The following is a 15,283-nucleotide window of genomic DNA, read 5'->3' on the forward strand; positions in this document are numbered from 1 at the left end:
CAATATTATCCAATCAGAACGAGTTATACAATGCTTGCCTTTGTTTGGTCATTACTGCTAGATCTTGTACAAAAGTATCCAATCGAGATTCTCGTTTGCAATAAGAATTTTAACCAAAGGTATATACATACATATATATATATATACATATATATATATATGTCTTCTTTACGCATCACGTGATTGGGGACGTACTTTCCAATCAGGAAACAGGAAGTCTAGAAATTTATTAAATCGAATAAATTGTTTAAAATTTTTAATTGTCGATTAGAATAAGTTGAAAGAAAAGTTTTAATATGTTTGAAATGCAATCGCCGTTTTATTTTTTATTTATTTTTGTTTGAAAAGTGTCGGCAGTAGGGAAGAAAAATAGGGAATATTACAGTGCGCATGCGCGAGAAGCAACGCTGACGCAGAAGGTACGTCAGCTGTTTTGTTAGAGGTGCGTGCATCGGGAATGGTATATTGTTGATTGGAGGGGCACTTCGCAGTTTGTTGGTCTGATCATATTTCTTTGTTTATTTGGTGTGCAGAATCGTACTATCATCATAGAAAACGTCCTGCCGCGAGTGAAAGATCACGACGCGTTGAGGAAGGGCTAAAAAAATCGTAGTAAAGGCCACAAATTATCTGGAAAACCCGTTGGAAATTGATTCTTTCGAGAAGGAGCAGTGTTCGCAAAGGCGTCCGTCCGACTGTAGTGTTCTGTGCTACCACTTCAGGAGGTTTTGGACGTTCCGCTTCCTGGAACAGACTGCGACTCTACTTCCAGAAGAGAAATATGGCACAAACAACGAGTAGCGCTTTGAGGGCGCTTGCTCTTGAATATAAAGGTCTCCAAGAGGAACCCGTCGAGGGATTCCGCGTGAAACTCGTTAACGAGGACAACATGTTTGAGTGGGAAGTGGCGATCTTCGGGCCCCCGGATACGCTTTACCAAGGAGGATACTTCAAGGTAATTATCATAATCATTCTTAGCTTTTGTTCGCTTTGCAAAGTTAGCCGAGCAAAAAATTGTTTTATTTTTATCTTTGTCCCATGTAAACATTACAATAGGGTACGCTTTTCATTTTGTTGGTTATGTTTTTGCTTTCTCTTTCGATAGGTGCGAGGTTTAAGAATATTTACTTTTTCGTCCGAGGAGATGTTTTTTATTGCTCAATTGCTAAATATGGTTGTACATTTTTTTCATTTAAACATCAAACCAACAGTGCGTACTCGGTTTCGTTACAAAGTAACATCTTTTTCCGTTTTACTTTCGAACAATTTCGTACTGCTTAGAAATAGTATTTTCGCGATAACGCGTTTCCCGCTAATCTTAACAACTTATACATTTGGAAAACTTGAGCATTCATTAGCGTTTCCGCGTAAAGGTTGCCTGACGATGACACGCGAAGCATTACGATTACCTTGACCGGAAAAGTAGCAATGCGAAAAACGAGTTTTGCCGCAACCGATCGCCGATTTCCCCAATAATAGCCGTTGCTGTAGTTATTGCCGTAAATTCGCACGCCTTTCCTATTGGCGTTACGATTCGACGAATGTTTACACGTACAAGTCAACCGGCGACTTTCAAACTGCGTTGAGTAATCTCGAAAATTAAGAATTACTCAATACTGTCGGATCGATTGCGTTCCACGCTGATTTGCTTCTCAAAGCTATATTCCTATTGAATTTTTCCACGTGTATCACTCGAGGATACATCTCGAAACGGAGTGTCACCGTTGCTATTCTTATTGAACAAATGTTTCACAACTGTTTCTTTTGATACGATACGATACAATAAAATTTCAGATCGGTTGAAGAAAAATATTCCGCCATACGTGATTAAACGAATTTCGTAATTTTTCTCTTTATTTTTTTTCCCATTTCCTACCAAGGATAGTTGCGATATCATTATGCGCTTTCAATCTACTCTCCAGCTAGCAGAAAATGAATTCTGCCGTTGCCGCACAGTTATACGGTTTTTTGTACAATCCGCGTCCGCTTTCTAAACCACTCTCCGCTTCGTTATGAATTTACGAACACTTATTCACGTAACGCTCGCGTTACCTATCTTCCCACAGTGTAACTGGTCGCAACGAGTACGGGGCTGACAACAACACCGTTATTTGCGAATCATATCGTTCCGTACACGTGATCAGCATCTGCGTGGGTGTCTCTCGAATCCTGTTCCACGAGATTCTAACTCTCTTTGTAATCGTAATGCGTCTCGATCGTAAACAGTGTTGTTGCACGTTACTGTCACACGGTAACACGGTGTTCTTTGTTGCGATGGCTATTATCGCGATTACGCGATACCTCTACGTACGTATGTAAATCGGCGACGGTTTTCATCGGCTGTTACGAAAATCTTGCCGACCAGTTGACCCGAAACTTGTAATATGACTCGACATTTTCACGCGTTCGCAATTATTGACTCGATACGTTGCAGTATATTTTAAATCGGAACACATTTTTTAACCCTACTTTTTACCGGCACTCGATGCGTGCATATACATAAAAATCGTCATCGTGCAAAGTTAAATTCTAATCGCAAAAAGAATCGTACGCCGCCATTGATTATCACGGACGATTCCCTCTACCGGACGGAAATAATAACTTACGTTTATCATAAACCGCTACGCTTCTTTCTCAAGGATTTACGTTCGGCCCAGTAAAGTCGAGGCGTAACGTGTTGCCATGTTACATAAAACGCCATCGAGCATTGTCTCGTGTCTATCTTTGGCCGGCATCCCTCGAATCACCTGAACGACTTTCACCCAGTCCCATTCCGCGTCAGATGAACAGGCCGGATTTTTCTCCCCAGGGAAAGGTATCGCCGTATCACGCAAACGGGTCATCCACGGCGAATAAATGGGTCTCCTCGACGCGTGCCTGCATCACCCGTGTCATTTTCTACCAGCCTTCCCCCCACCCCCCCCCCCCCCCCCCCCCCGCCCCTCCGCGATTTTGGCCCATTTAATCCTTTCACCTCACCGCGGCAAGATGGGCATCAAGAGAGTCCGACTGTACCGTAACGTATACGCCTTCTCCGCGAAACTGTTGCTATTCGAATCGACATATACGTGCAACTGCCGTTCCGCGAACCTCCTTAAAATCCGCCGAATCGTTCGCCCATCGCGCCCGTACTTTTCTATCTTCCGCTCCATCTTCGCGTTCTCGAATTACCGTTTGCACTTCGATCCCCGTGGATCAAGACGTCGCGTCTGTATCTCGACGATATCGTCGATCGCGATAACGAGGCCATTAAAACGGAGAATCCTCCAGCGAAAGTATAATCCCGTCGAAATGTTTTTAAGCCCGGGGACGGGAGAAAAGGACGCGAGACAAGTCCGATGACTAACCAACTCGAAGAGAGTTCGTAGTGGTGGCTGGGAATCGACCGAGATACACGCGTGTATCGCCCGAACGGGAAAAAGAGACGGAGTTATTTCGGGCGCCTAAACACGAAACTCGACTTACGAACTACTTCCATTTCGTGTACCGTTCCACCATGGACGATGAATAATGCATGGGACTTTTCGTGTAGGTTGAAATTTTGAAGGTCGAGATTCACGGCGTGCGCTCCTTATTGTTATCGACTGGACACGGATCACGTAGATCCGTGATACGCGTCTCGCTCCTCGCTCCTCGCTTTAGTGCTGACCCTTTCCCTCCAGATGTAGCAACACGCGCCAGCACCTGGTTTCCATCTTGTTCTTTCTTTCGCGCGGCAACGGGGCCTGCAATCAACCGGGGATTTCGTCACGCTGTGTACACCAGGGCTCCGATCGCCATGCGTTTCCTACTTTCAGCTGTAACACGTGCGATACGCGTCCGATAATAGCACGAAGGCACGATCGCTTTTTTCTCGCCTGTATCCCCGAGTATTATCGTCGGCCGGAAACTTATTGCACATTTGGCGCATTGGCAGCTGCAGTTTGTCGCATTGAAAGAAAACAAAATACAATGTGCCGACGTGGAACTCGTGACGAAATGGAACACTCGGGTATCGCGATTCGTGGGGCCTCGAGCGGGAAACTGCTTCGTGGAACAACGCGAAATGACCCTGTTCTTTGAGGAACGTCTTGGAGAGGACAAGACGATGCCTGTCTTCGCGATTTGGGTCACTCCTTGATCCTCCTGAATCGGCGCGAAGTTTACGGGCAGCGATGGTAACCATGTCGCGCAGTGCCACCTAAGGGGTGACCGTCGAGTGCTTATCGTAGAAATAGGTCGAGAAAATTTATAGGTCAGGCTGGTGTGCAGTCGGCGGGCGAAAAACCGGCGAGTAAACGACCCTTTGAGATATCGCAGCGGCGGGAAATAGGCTGTCGTTCAACTTGTCTTGTTCCACGAATATTTTTGCGCAATCGGATTCTTGTTAACCCTTTCGTTTAACCCTTCTCTCGCTCACGACGCAGACTTCGCTCGTCACCCCGTTACGACACGGTCCGAATTCGGTCGTTACGAACGCGAGTAACGAACCAAGCGTGTCTTATCCAGACACGTGTAATATTACTCTGTCCTTTGTTCCTTATCGTGATGCAACCTTAGCTTACTAGCTGCGCGATCAACGTCGTTGCAGCGAAATGGTTGACGTCCATTTTGTGCATCCCGATTACCAAACGTGCTTATGAATTATTGCAATGCGTTTTTATCTGCCGCTACCTTACTGTCAAGGTAAGGCCTCCCGATCACGTGTCAAGAGCATCGCATTATCGAAGACTCGAACGCAAACACGCTTGCCTTTTTCGTCTTTCTAATTCGAACGTTATCGTTTCTCCGACCATGTCGCGTATTTTTCATTCCGCCTGGATCTCACGTCGCTACCATACGCATTATTTTTCTGTCGCTTTAGGAAACGTAAGAACGCTCGTGTAATTGTATAAATAATCGATCTCGTCCTCGATTCCGCGAATGCCATTCGCGGATGTCATGCGAGATTACGGACGGATAAGTGCGATCGATTTTCCCATGTCACGCTGAAAAGCGCAACGCAGTGGCTGGCAGGATCGAGACACGGGTAACGATTCGAAATTCACTGATCCAGCCTACCCTTCCGCGACCCCGTCCAACGATAGCCATTACCGCGACTTATCTTCGCTCGAGCTGACGAAGAGTTTGCGGAACGGGAGCATGTGGATGTCGGAGAGATACGGAGAGAGACTCGTATCGAAAGTCGCGTGACGAAATTGCCAGTTTGCGCGAACAGGAACAGAGCGCGGTTTGCGTAGGAAGCGTCGCGACGCGGATCCGGGACGCGAGACTCCAGCGTCCCGGTAATTAATTCGACGCGCGATCCAGCGTGGTAGGAATAATTTTACCGCAGAAACATAAACAGGGGCTCGATGGAAAGAAAGTTAATTCTAGGACGCGCTATCCTGGAGGACGAGGTGGATATTTGGGCCATGACCAGGTTGCGATCAATATAGCGTCCCGTCGGCGAAGCATCGACGAAAGTCTGCCAACAACATCGGGACGACCCTTATGTACACCCTGTGTGTGAAATGGATTCATTCTGTACCAACACAAGTGCGTAGAACGCGCCGGGGAAGAGGAACGCGTCCCTTCTCCCGGCCACGTTTCGATTCGGATGATCGTCAATTTGCTGATACCTTGTCGTTATTCCGTCGGTTATTATCGAAACAATGCTGCGTATTCATTACGCGTCTATTATCGACGACGTCTCCTTTGTCCCGCGGATTTTTCTCTTCGCGTAAAATCATTACGCCTGGTCGTTGCAGGAACGGCGAGCGTATTCGAATCCGGAGTGCCGAGACCTCGTCGATACGCGAAACAGATCGAATTTTATAGAGCCCCCTCGGCTCTCGCTCGTTTTCCGGCTAAATTCACCCCCTCGAGCTCGAACGACGCCGGGGCGTAGATCGTTGAATGTTTTTCCTCGACGCGTCGAGCAATTCGTAAATGACTTGTAAATAATTTCCACGAGCCCCGAACGGGGGACCTCCTTTGGTAATTTGCATAACCGATTATCGACCGACCCGTTCAAACGCACCATCTTAACTCGTGCCCTGCGCTTCCGTTTTCTTTCTGTTCCAGGCACACATGAAATTCCCGACGGATTATCCGTATAGTCCACCAAGCATTCGGTTTATGACGAAAGTTTGGCATCCAAACGTATACGAGGTGAGTAAATACACGGAATTATCGATCCTCAGCGTGTGCCTCTACTTTTCATCCCCTTTCGCATCGTTCCGCTGTTTTTCCCTCGTCCTCGTCCTCGTCCTCCCCTTTCCGATCTCGTGGCTGTCGCTGGATCTTTCTCTCCCAGTCCGACGTGTCCCCTTGCTACCCTTTAGCTTTCTCCGATTTCCTCTTTGTCCCTTACCCTCGGAAGGACTCCGCGAAAGCAACAGTCACGAGAGTACGTCTCGTTCAGCCAAGTACTAGTTTGAAAGGTACGCGCTGCGAGAATCGATCGATCGATCGATCGTAATTTCCCATGGAAGTATCCTTTATTTATAGATCGTTGCTCTGACCATCGTCCCGTATCGAGTATCAGGTTTATAATCGCGACTGAGCTCTTATCCTCGAAGAGACAGCGTCTCGAAAGGTAGGAGGAAATGGCGGCAGTCGAAGGTGCCTCGTTTCCGAAGCTTATCGACTCGGAGCGCATCTCTCGCGGGTTCTTCGTTTGACCCTTCGGCGACTAGCAAAGAGTCAACGACCGTCCAAAGCTCGTTGGACATCCGTGTCCAGTCACTTGTTGGAAGGGACGAGGCTAGGCGAACACGCCGCGGCTAACGGGAATAAACGCACGTAAATTTCATGCGTCGAGTAGCACGCATTAATTATACAATGGCCGATGGCTACGCAGAGGGGGATTATTACAGTGATACGAAAAGCGGCGTTTCAACGCGCGGAGATGCAAAGTCGGTATTTATTTGGGAAAACCCGCGAGCGTAGGTGAAAGCGGCGAGATATTTCGTAACGTAATAATCGATCACCGATAGGCGACTAATGAGCAATCGAGGAAGAAGAAAAGAAACGGTAACGAGGTAAGACGCTTTATCGCTGCACGAGCACGTCCAACTTTTCCCGATGAAAGTTTCGTTCCGTTATATCGTGCGAATATATGACCGACCGTTGCGCTCTCGCATACGCTATTTTCCGTGCAACGAATACTTTTCATACGTCGCGTCTTCCCGTACTCTCGCGCAGAGGCCAATGCGCTCCAACCTACCGTCATCTCCGACTCCTCTTCCTATTTTCCCTCCCCTCCGTTTCTTTACCATTTCCTTTTTCCTTTTTCCCCGCGAGATTAATCCTCCGCAGAAGCGCGAAGACGAAGACGAAGACGAAGACGAAGAAGAAGAAGAAGAAGAAGAAGAAGAAGAATACGAGTGCTTCGTTTAACGAGCATACAATAGACGGTCGGACGCGTGGATTTCCTGTCACCTCGATACACTTTGTAACCGGCACCGCGCGCAATTATCAGTCAATCGAAGCATTTGCACGTCGGTCGATCTTTTTTCACCGACGCCTAACGCGTACCGCCTTTGCTGCACCGCGGTAAACAGAGAAAAACACGCTCGTTACACGTGTGTATGTGTGTACGTGTGTACGTGTGCGTGTGTACCAAGGTATTACGGATATCTCGCGTAATTCGAGAACTAGAAGCAGCGAATTCCACGTAACCGTGGCGCGTTCAATGACGACCGAATGACTTTCTACGAAGTCCCTTTGTCCGCCATCGTCTCGCCACGTGAGTCACGTGTGCGAGAGATTTCTTGCTCCGCGGGGGATCTTACGGCCGTGCTGTAAACACGGGGACACTGTCAGACAATAATAGCCCTGCCGCGCGAATTTTTCCCTCCCCCGGCTATCACCGACGAAACGCCATTGTTCCCACGGAACTGTTTGACGAATGACAAGTTACAGCTACGCCGCTCGAATCTAGATAATACCATACGTCTTGGGAAACAAAGGCAACACGATCCTCTTCGCCTTTTTCACCGGTAGATAACAGGCCTAGGTAACGAAACGGGCGAGTTCGACGTCCTTGCTTACACCACCCTCGCGAAACCTTGCGCAGCGCGTACGCGGTTCATAGTTCCCGAAGGCCTTCGACGAATTCGCGTCTCCTTCTTTCTCTCGGTCCACTCCACTCTCCATCCGAGTCTTATCAACCGGTACGCTTCGATATTGCACGATATGACGCGTTTGATCGCAGAGTCGGTTGACCCTGGTACACCCACTCTTCCTCGAGTTCAGATACGCCGTTCTTCGGCCGGCGTTGAAGTGGAATCATTACAAAATCCGTAGGCTCGTTTGCCCTCGGCGGAGAGGTCGTCGCCTCAAGATTCGACGAACCGTAAAACGTCTGACCGGCTGTACGTGCACCGGCATACGGAGAGCGAGAGAGAGAGAGAGATTCGCGCGCGCGCTCAGGTTGCTCCCTGGCTGTGCGCTTACGCGAGTTACCTCCGTCTATCTGGCCGTGCCTTTGCAGACGAGGTGAGGTGCGCGTATACGTGTGTCGCAGGTCTGCTCGGCTGTGTCGGCGGCCTGTGTATCGGCACGAATTACGCGTGTATAGGTGCTGCCGTTTACGAGCCACTCTCTAAGGCCGTAAGGTGGAAACGCTCTCGGGTAAGGTCGCGCTTAGAACCCCGATCTGCCATTAACGGGACAGGATTCTGTTGGGGCAGCGGGCCCCGACGAGCACGGGCTACCTGTTAAGGGAGCTGATCGTGTTCCAGTGCGACTCGTGACTCGAAAAATAGTCACGTCACGTGGACAATCGGTAGGTGTTGCAGCTCTTCTGGAAATTCGTAGCTGCTCGCTAGTTATTCGCTAGCTGCCTCTTATTCCAAGGGGATTTATTCCTCGCGTGGAATATTTAAGCGAGAATGTTCACGGTGGGATAATACGACGGACCCTCGTGGCGTTGGAGCGTCGGAGGAAGATCCGAAGGGTATTTCGAAAAGGCTGTCGCGTAAATGGCACGCACACCCACGCGTTCTGTCAAGATATTTAGAAGCGTTGATCGTCTGCGAGGCTTCCTGTTTGGATCGGTCAGGACAGTTTCTCCTCCGCAGCAGCACGTTTCGCTATGATTCACCGTGATCGGAGGCGTGAAAGTGGTTCAGTCACCTCGTCAAAAATAATTTCGTCTATGCATCGAATTTTCGGTTAAATCGAGCATCGTCCACCGTGTGTGCTAGTCGCCACGCGTTTCGTCCTACGATCATGCGCAATTCGTCGGATACGATTATCGAAACGGAGCACCGACATTGGCAATGATCGAGTTGCATCTTCGCCATGCACTTTAACCGAGATATACAGGCTTGCCCGATCCCCTCGGATTGCCTCGAATTTACGAGAATCTAAAAGAACGATCTCGCGTATAGTCCTCCGATCGAGGGGTCTATTTTAGAGGCTGACCAGTGCTCGGCAAGGTTCTCACCTCGTTCGAAGAGATATTCTTCGCTTCTCTCCCTCTTCGCTCTCTCACTTTTGCCAGCGTCGCTAATTTTAAAAATTTACTCCTTCGGTGTTTTGCCCGTACATCTCGGTACGATGGCGACCGTTGCTCGGTCGAATACCGTTAAAAATGTCGCGACATGCCGAATTTCCTATCTCCGTTCGGCTTCTCTTATCTCGCGATTAGCAGAAAATAAATGCTAATGGCCACTCGTCGCGACAGCCCGATACAAATTGCACCGATGCTCCGATTGCACGCGAATGCAACGGCTGACGGGAGAAAGAGGTGCCGGCGTTTATTATATCTAAATTCCCGTCGTATAATTAAATCGGATATTTTCGGGTATCGCGCATCAAATAGGGGACTTATTTTCGCTTCCCACTGCTTGGAAGCGTTCGATCATCGGCCATCGCGACGAGCAGCAGCGGTACAGGCGAGCAAAGGCCTGTCCGAGGATAAAAGTTTATCGTGCATTTGACCATAATCCGGCAAGAATTCGCACGACCTGTTGCACACCGTTGAAAATCAAGCGCATCCGTTCCGACGTATCGCCGTTCCTTTTTCCTTTCAACGGGATTTCACCGGATCCTCGTCGGCCGCGGATTTCTGTCTCGCGTGCGCTTCCTTCGTTGCCATCCGTCTCACAGCGTAAGAAAATTTATTCCACGACCGGAACTCGAGTACGTTCCCTAAAAGTTTCTCCGCGGATTTCCGCCGTGTCTTCCTCGGGTTCGGATTTTTGCATCGTCGATCACGGGAGTATCGCGCGCGCGCGGACATGGTCGATGGATCACGGTCCTGCGATCACCTTACCAGCTGCGCCGCGATCTAGAGACATTTTCTGGGCGCAATAGCGGCCGCGAATTTTCGGGAATCGTGGTGGACTGAGAACCAGAAGGACGCTGTCTATTTCTCTTTCTCGCTCTTATGCTGGCCACTCGCCAACGGCACTGCGGTATGCCATGCTTTTGTCCACAAAGAGCGTGCTCACCGCGCGAATATATATCCTCGTGCATCCTTCTGCACCGTTCCCGTTGAAGTAGCCGAGGCCGATGGAAAGCAGGAAAAGAAAAGAAATGTACGCGTTCGGCTCTTATCGGCATGACGGTCGATCTTGATACGACGGCGCGCAACTTGGACGCGAATCGGAGGATTTCGCAAGCTCCGATTTCCGGGAAAGTCGAACGACCCACTTCCATCTCCTCGCGCTCGTAAAATCGCTGCTCGATAGCGCGTAAATTTTCACGCGTGCTCGTTTCCCTTGCAATCTATTCCTTTTTTCTTTTCCTTTCTTCCGTTTCTTTCTTTTCTCGTTCCCTTTTACTCGTTTTCCGCGTGTACGGGTGAAAAGAGGGAAAAGGAAGATAGAAAAGGAAAACAAGGTTGCGCACGTCCGTCGCGAAAATCGACGATAGCGTGTGTACTCCGTGTGGAACAGTTTGGCAGGAAACAATGGGTCCGCGCGCGGAAAACAAACGACGGTGAAAGTCTATTCGCGAACAGGCGCTTTCCTCTCGAAGGAGAACCATTCGCGGAATTCATCCGTGATCGCGATTCGCTGCTCCGGGTGTCCGAGCGTTTCGCAATTACCGCGCGATTAATCGAAAGAAAAGGTTTCGGCGGAGAAAATACGCGCGAACTTGCACGTACCCGAAACGCGCAAACACTTTTGATAGCCGAGAGTGGCGCTGTTGGCTTTTATGTAGTGATTTCTTATGCCGATCGATCGGGTTTAAACGCTTCAGTGAACCGGGACGAGCGTTCCACGAAGACATACGGTGCTAGAAGTCGCCCGTGTAAATGCTAATCGAGATTACCGAGTAGATTAGTAGACGTTTCGACCGGCTGGATGCGGAAGTGGTCGGCTGGTAACGGTTGACAGACGAGAAACTGCACACGACTTCCTTTCAATGGCCACCGTGCATCGTCACGTTGTTTCGTCCATTGTTACGCCCGTCCGTAACCTGTCGATTAAATCTAATTAACTATCGCGTTTCCGCGCCCATTGCGCTTTTCATTAGTAGATAAATTAGCCCGTATATCGCGCAAATCCGATTTGCATCCGATTATATTCGCCTCTGCTGGAATCGGTGAAACCGATCGAGAGAACGAGCGTGTGCGTACCGAAGCCGTTGTTGCTCAACTTCCGAGAGCAAACATTTCCTTGCGTCACACGAGATTTGCATCCAAGTTACGGACCACCTTCCCCGGAAGCATATGCGGCGAACGTCGCCATCGCGAGATTCGACGAAAGTCGCGTAAAATCGCGATCCCTCCACCGTTCTCGACCATGAGAACGATGAATTTCGCGAAATGAATCAGACATGCTGACGGATAACGCATGGAATGATAATCAGCCGATGTCACGGAGTGGCCGCAACCTCTTTTTGACCGGCTGCCATCGCGAAGAATCGGTTACATCGACCGGCTTGCTTGCTCCGATCTTCTTACACGATCAAGAGGAAAATGGACACCGAGAGAAGTTTCTGCAATCAGAGTCGTCGCGTGTTTGCGCTCTTCTGAAAGAGCCGAGGCGGCATGGCCGTGGCTCGAGCTCCGAATATGGCGCGTAAAGGGGACTGGACAAGGATTTTCAGGTTCGCGAAAGACACCACGAGGTTTTGTCCTTCGACCCATTCCAGGCTCGTTTCCACGTTGGGCAATGCGCCTTCATGGACGATTAAACGCGGAACTCGCCTTCTTTCTCCTTCTGTGATCGAAAAAATTCTCTCCTCGCCATAATCGCGATGGGTTGCCCTTGATAATTCGTTTCAGGGACCGAGATGTTTATTCGCCGAGCGTTGGATGTATTCAAACATGTTTTTGTTCCTTGAGTTCCTTCGTACTCCGAGTCCGCTGTTAGTATGTCTATAGTCGGATTATTGCGAATGCCTGGAGTAATCGCATTTCTGTTGTGTTACGCAGAGCGGAGATCTATGCATATCGATCCTGCATCCACCGGTAGATGATCCACAGAGTGGAGAACTGCCATGCGAGAGGTGGAACCCAACACAGAATGTCACGACATACGTACTTGAGATTATGCCGCTTATTATTAGATGTGCGAGTTAACGATATGCAAAAACGATAAACGAGTTCTGGTTTTGGAATAGGACGATCCTGTTGTCGGTGATTTCGCTGTTGAACGAGCCCAACACATTCAGCCCTGCCAACGTGGATGCCTCCGTAATGTATAGGCGCTGGCGCGACTCCAAGGGTAAAGACAACGAGTATGAAAATATCATAAGGTACAATAATATTGATCTATTCCGCATCCTGCAGTTTTTTTCATTTATCGCCTACGTGACATTTGCCTTTTTCTCTTTTTGTCTGCGACATTACCGCGGTAATAAATGTTCGATACATACGCGCTGGTGTAACGCAAAATTTATCGCGTCGCAAGTAGGTCATATAGATTTAAAACACTGTGCAAGTTAGAGAACGGAGGAAACCGTTGGCGTTTTGGAGAAAAGACACGACGAAGGTCGGGCAAAGAGATGCTAGTACACCCAAGAAAGTGGTTTGTCGATTACAGAAAACAGGCACAGGCAGCGAAGATGGAGGCTGAGAAAGAGGGAATCGTCGTACCAGTAACGTTGGAAGATTACTGCATCAAAACTCACGCGAGGCCAGCTGAACAGCAGCTAGACATGACGGATTTCTATGATGACGAGTACGAGCTGGACGACGACGACGACGACGATGATGATGCGGTACAAATGTGCGCCAGCGAATACGAAGACGATGACGATAGTGGCAACGGAGAATCTTGATTCATTTTCTGGATCAACTAAATAAACTCGAAAACGCTAATTATTATCAGTTCTGTATAGATTAATAAATTAACGGGCTTCTAAACCGGACGCTCTCTCTTTTCAGACGTGCCACCTAAAATTCAAGTACACGTTCAGAAAGAACTTATTCGTCGTTAGATGTTTAAGTAGAAACGTATCTTCGAATGCCGTCGATTGTCGCGACGTTATTCCTTGTCACGACGTTTTGAATGAAATCAATTTTAACTAGGTTGATTAATCGTTTGCCGTTATCTCGATCAACGTGATCACCTAAGCTCGAATAGTTTCACGGTGAATAACTTCATTTCTCTTTGCTTACGTAAAGATCTCGGTTCAATTTTCGTTACGTTGTGGCGCGAAAAGAACGAAACGAGACTCTGTTTTAGAACGATACACGTTGGAAAGTGATATGCTTTAGAAATCCTTGAACAATAAAATCCGAGATGTCCGTTCGGAATTCTAGGATATGGTAAATTATCGAGAATGCCGTGTTTATAAGCTCTTTAACTTAAGCAATATACGGTATAAAAATAAGTACTTTGTTAGGAGCACTGTGCTTGTTGTGTTGTGGTTGGCACGTCGATCTTTTAACTAGGTAAAAGGAAACAGGACCAATTGATTTACCTTAATGGTGATCAACGTTCGATAAAGTTAATCATGATGAAAAGTACAATGATTGGGCTGGCTCAAGTCTTCTTTATCCGTGTGTCGTATTTGAAATTATCAGTAGGTATATCAATTGATCCTACATTTCCAATCTTCGATAAAATTTACATTGAATAAAATTAAATTTTTCTGTTTCGTATGATTATTTATGCTATAAAGCCAAAAGTTGAGAAAGAAATTCGGATGTGTGAGAAAATAACAAACTGCCAAAAAAGACCTGTTAAAAACATTCTTCGTAGTCGTAAATTTTAAGACAGCAGGTATATCGTTTATAAAATTTCTTTTCGATCGAAACTCTACCTAATAATTTTCATTTTCTTTTTTTGTTTTCGTTTTTCCTGTTTTTTTTTTTCTTTTTTTTTTTTTTTTTTTTTTTTTTTCTTTTTTTTTTTTTTTTTTTTTTTTTTTTTTTTTTTAATGTACACGCAGATTTATATAAGTTTAATTATTATAGACACTTGTACTTCTTTATAATAGATCTACGAGGATTGTCCTGTGCGAATTAATGCAAGATTTTAGGGCAGGTCTTTGGACAGCTTGTTTATTCATGATTTTTAAACGTAGGATATAATTTTTTGCTATGGACGATACATCTTAAGTTTCAATGATTTATTATTAATATCGCTAAATTTTTTGAGAAAAGTACTGAAGTACGTTTATGAACTTCTACGTGCATTGCGCTACATCCACAAAGTTAGTTTAGCTTATAACGATTATTAAGATCTCTTGATGTTAAGTATTATCTTTCACACGGGGATGAAGCTTTGTAGGTGAAGTTGATTAAACATAAGCTTACTACTTAAGTGAAAGGAATACCAGATACAGCTAACCTACTCTGTGGTAACGTATCTGTGCTCGTACGACTGAAATTGTAAATAGTACATGAAACCCAATCTTAAAGACATGAAATGTGTAAATGGTACTTCTATCTTCGTTCTTCATTAGCCATTTTATTAAAAGACCAAAATTAAATGTTGAACAATGTTAAGCAGTAAAGTAAAAGCAAAAGGATATTTAAATTACAATATTATCTAAAGGAAGCATATACTCAGCGCTTGTAGTAGTATAGCAAAAAGTAAATATTCCCTAGTTCCTTGACATACTGTAAAACCTTTTTCATTTCATGTTGTCCCTAGCTACTTAATAATAGATAAAAATGTGTAAGACACTGACATAACGCTAATAATTTGTATACTACGTAATTCTTTTCTCCTTTTTTTGTACATACCAATAAAATCTCTTCGTACAATTTAATAAAACTAGCGCAACAATATTACGTACTTCGTTCATAGTTTAAGCATTACTATAATTTTTCATTTCGTACGATACATCGATCGATATAATTTATATATAGATTGATAAAAAAAAAAAAAAAAAAAAAAAAAAACAC

The 15,283-nt window shown here is 46.5% G+C and overlaps 1 protein-coding gene across 1 annotated transcript; it reads left to right on the forward strand.

Annotated features, from left to right (window-relative positions):
* The first annotated feature begins 427 nt into the window (after positions 1–427).
* On the forward strand, positions 428–14,187 carry LOC108548103 (ubiquitin-conjugating enzyme E2 R2). Its single transcript, XM_017900876.1, has 5 exons — positions 428–955; positions 6,046–6,132; positions 12,359–12,455; positions 12,546–12,681; positions 12,969–14,187. Exons 1-5 carry the CDS (start codon positions 782–784, stop codon positions 13,204–13,206), a joined length of 732 nt encoding a protein of 243 aa, XP_017756365.1. The 5' UTR covers positions 428–781; the 3' UTR covers positions 13,207–14,187.
* The last annotated feature ends 1,096 nt before the right edge of the window (positions 14,188–15,283 follow it).

This window comes from Eufriesea mexicana, unplaced genomic scaffold, assembly GCF_001483705.2.
Source record: "Eufriesea mexicana isolate 0111107269 unplaced genomic scaffold, ASM148370v2 scaffold1358, whole genome shotgun sequence".
Lineage (NCBI taxonomy): Eukaryota > Metazoa > Arthropoda > Insecta > Hymenoptera > Apidae > Eufriesea > Eufriesea mexicana.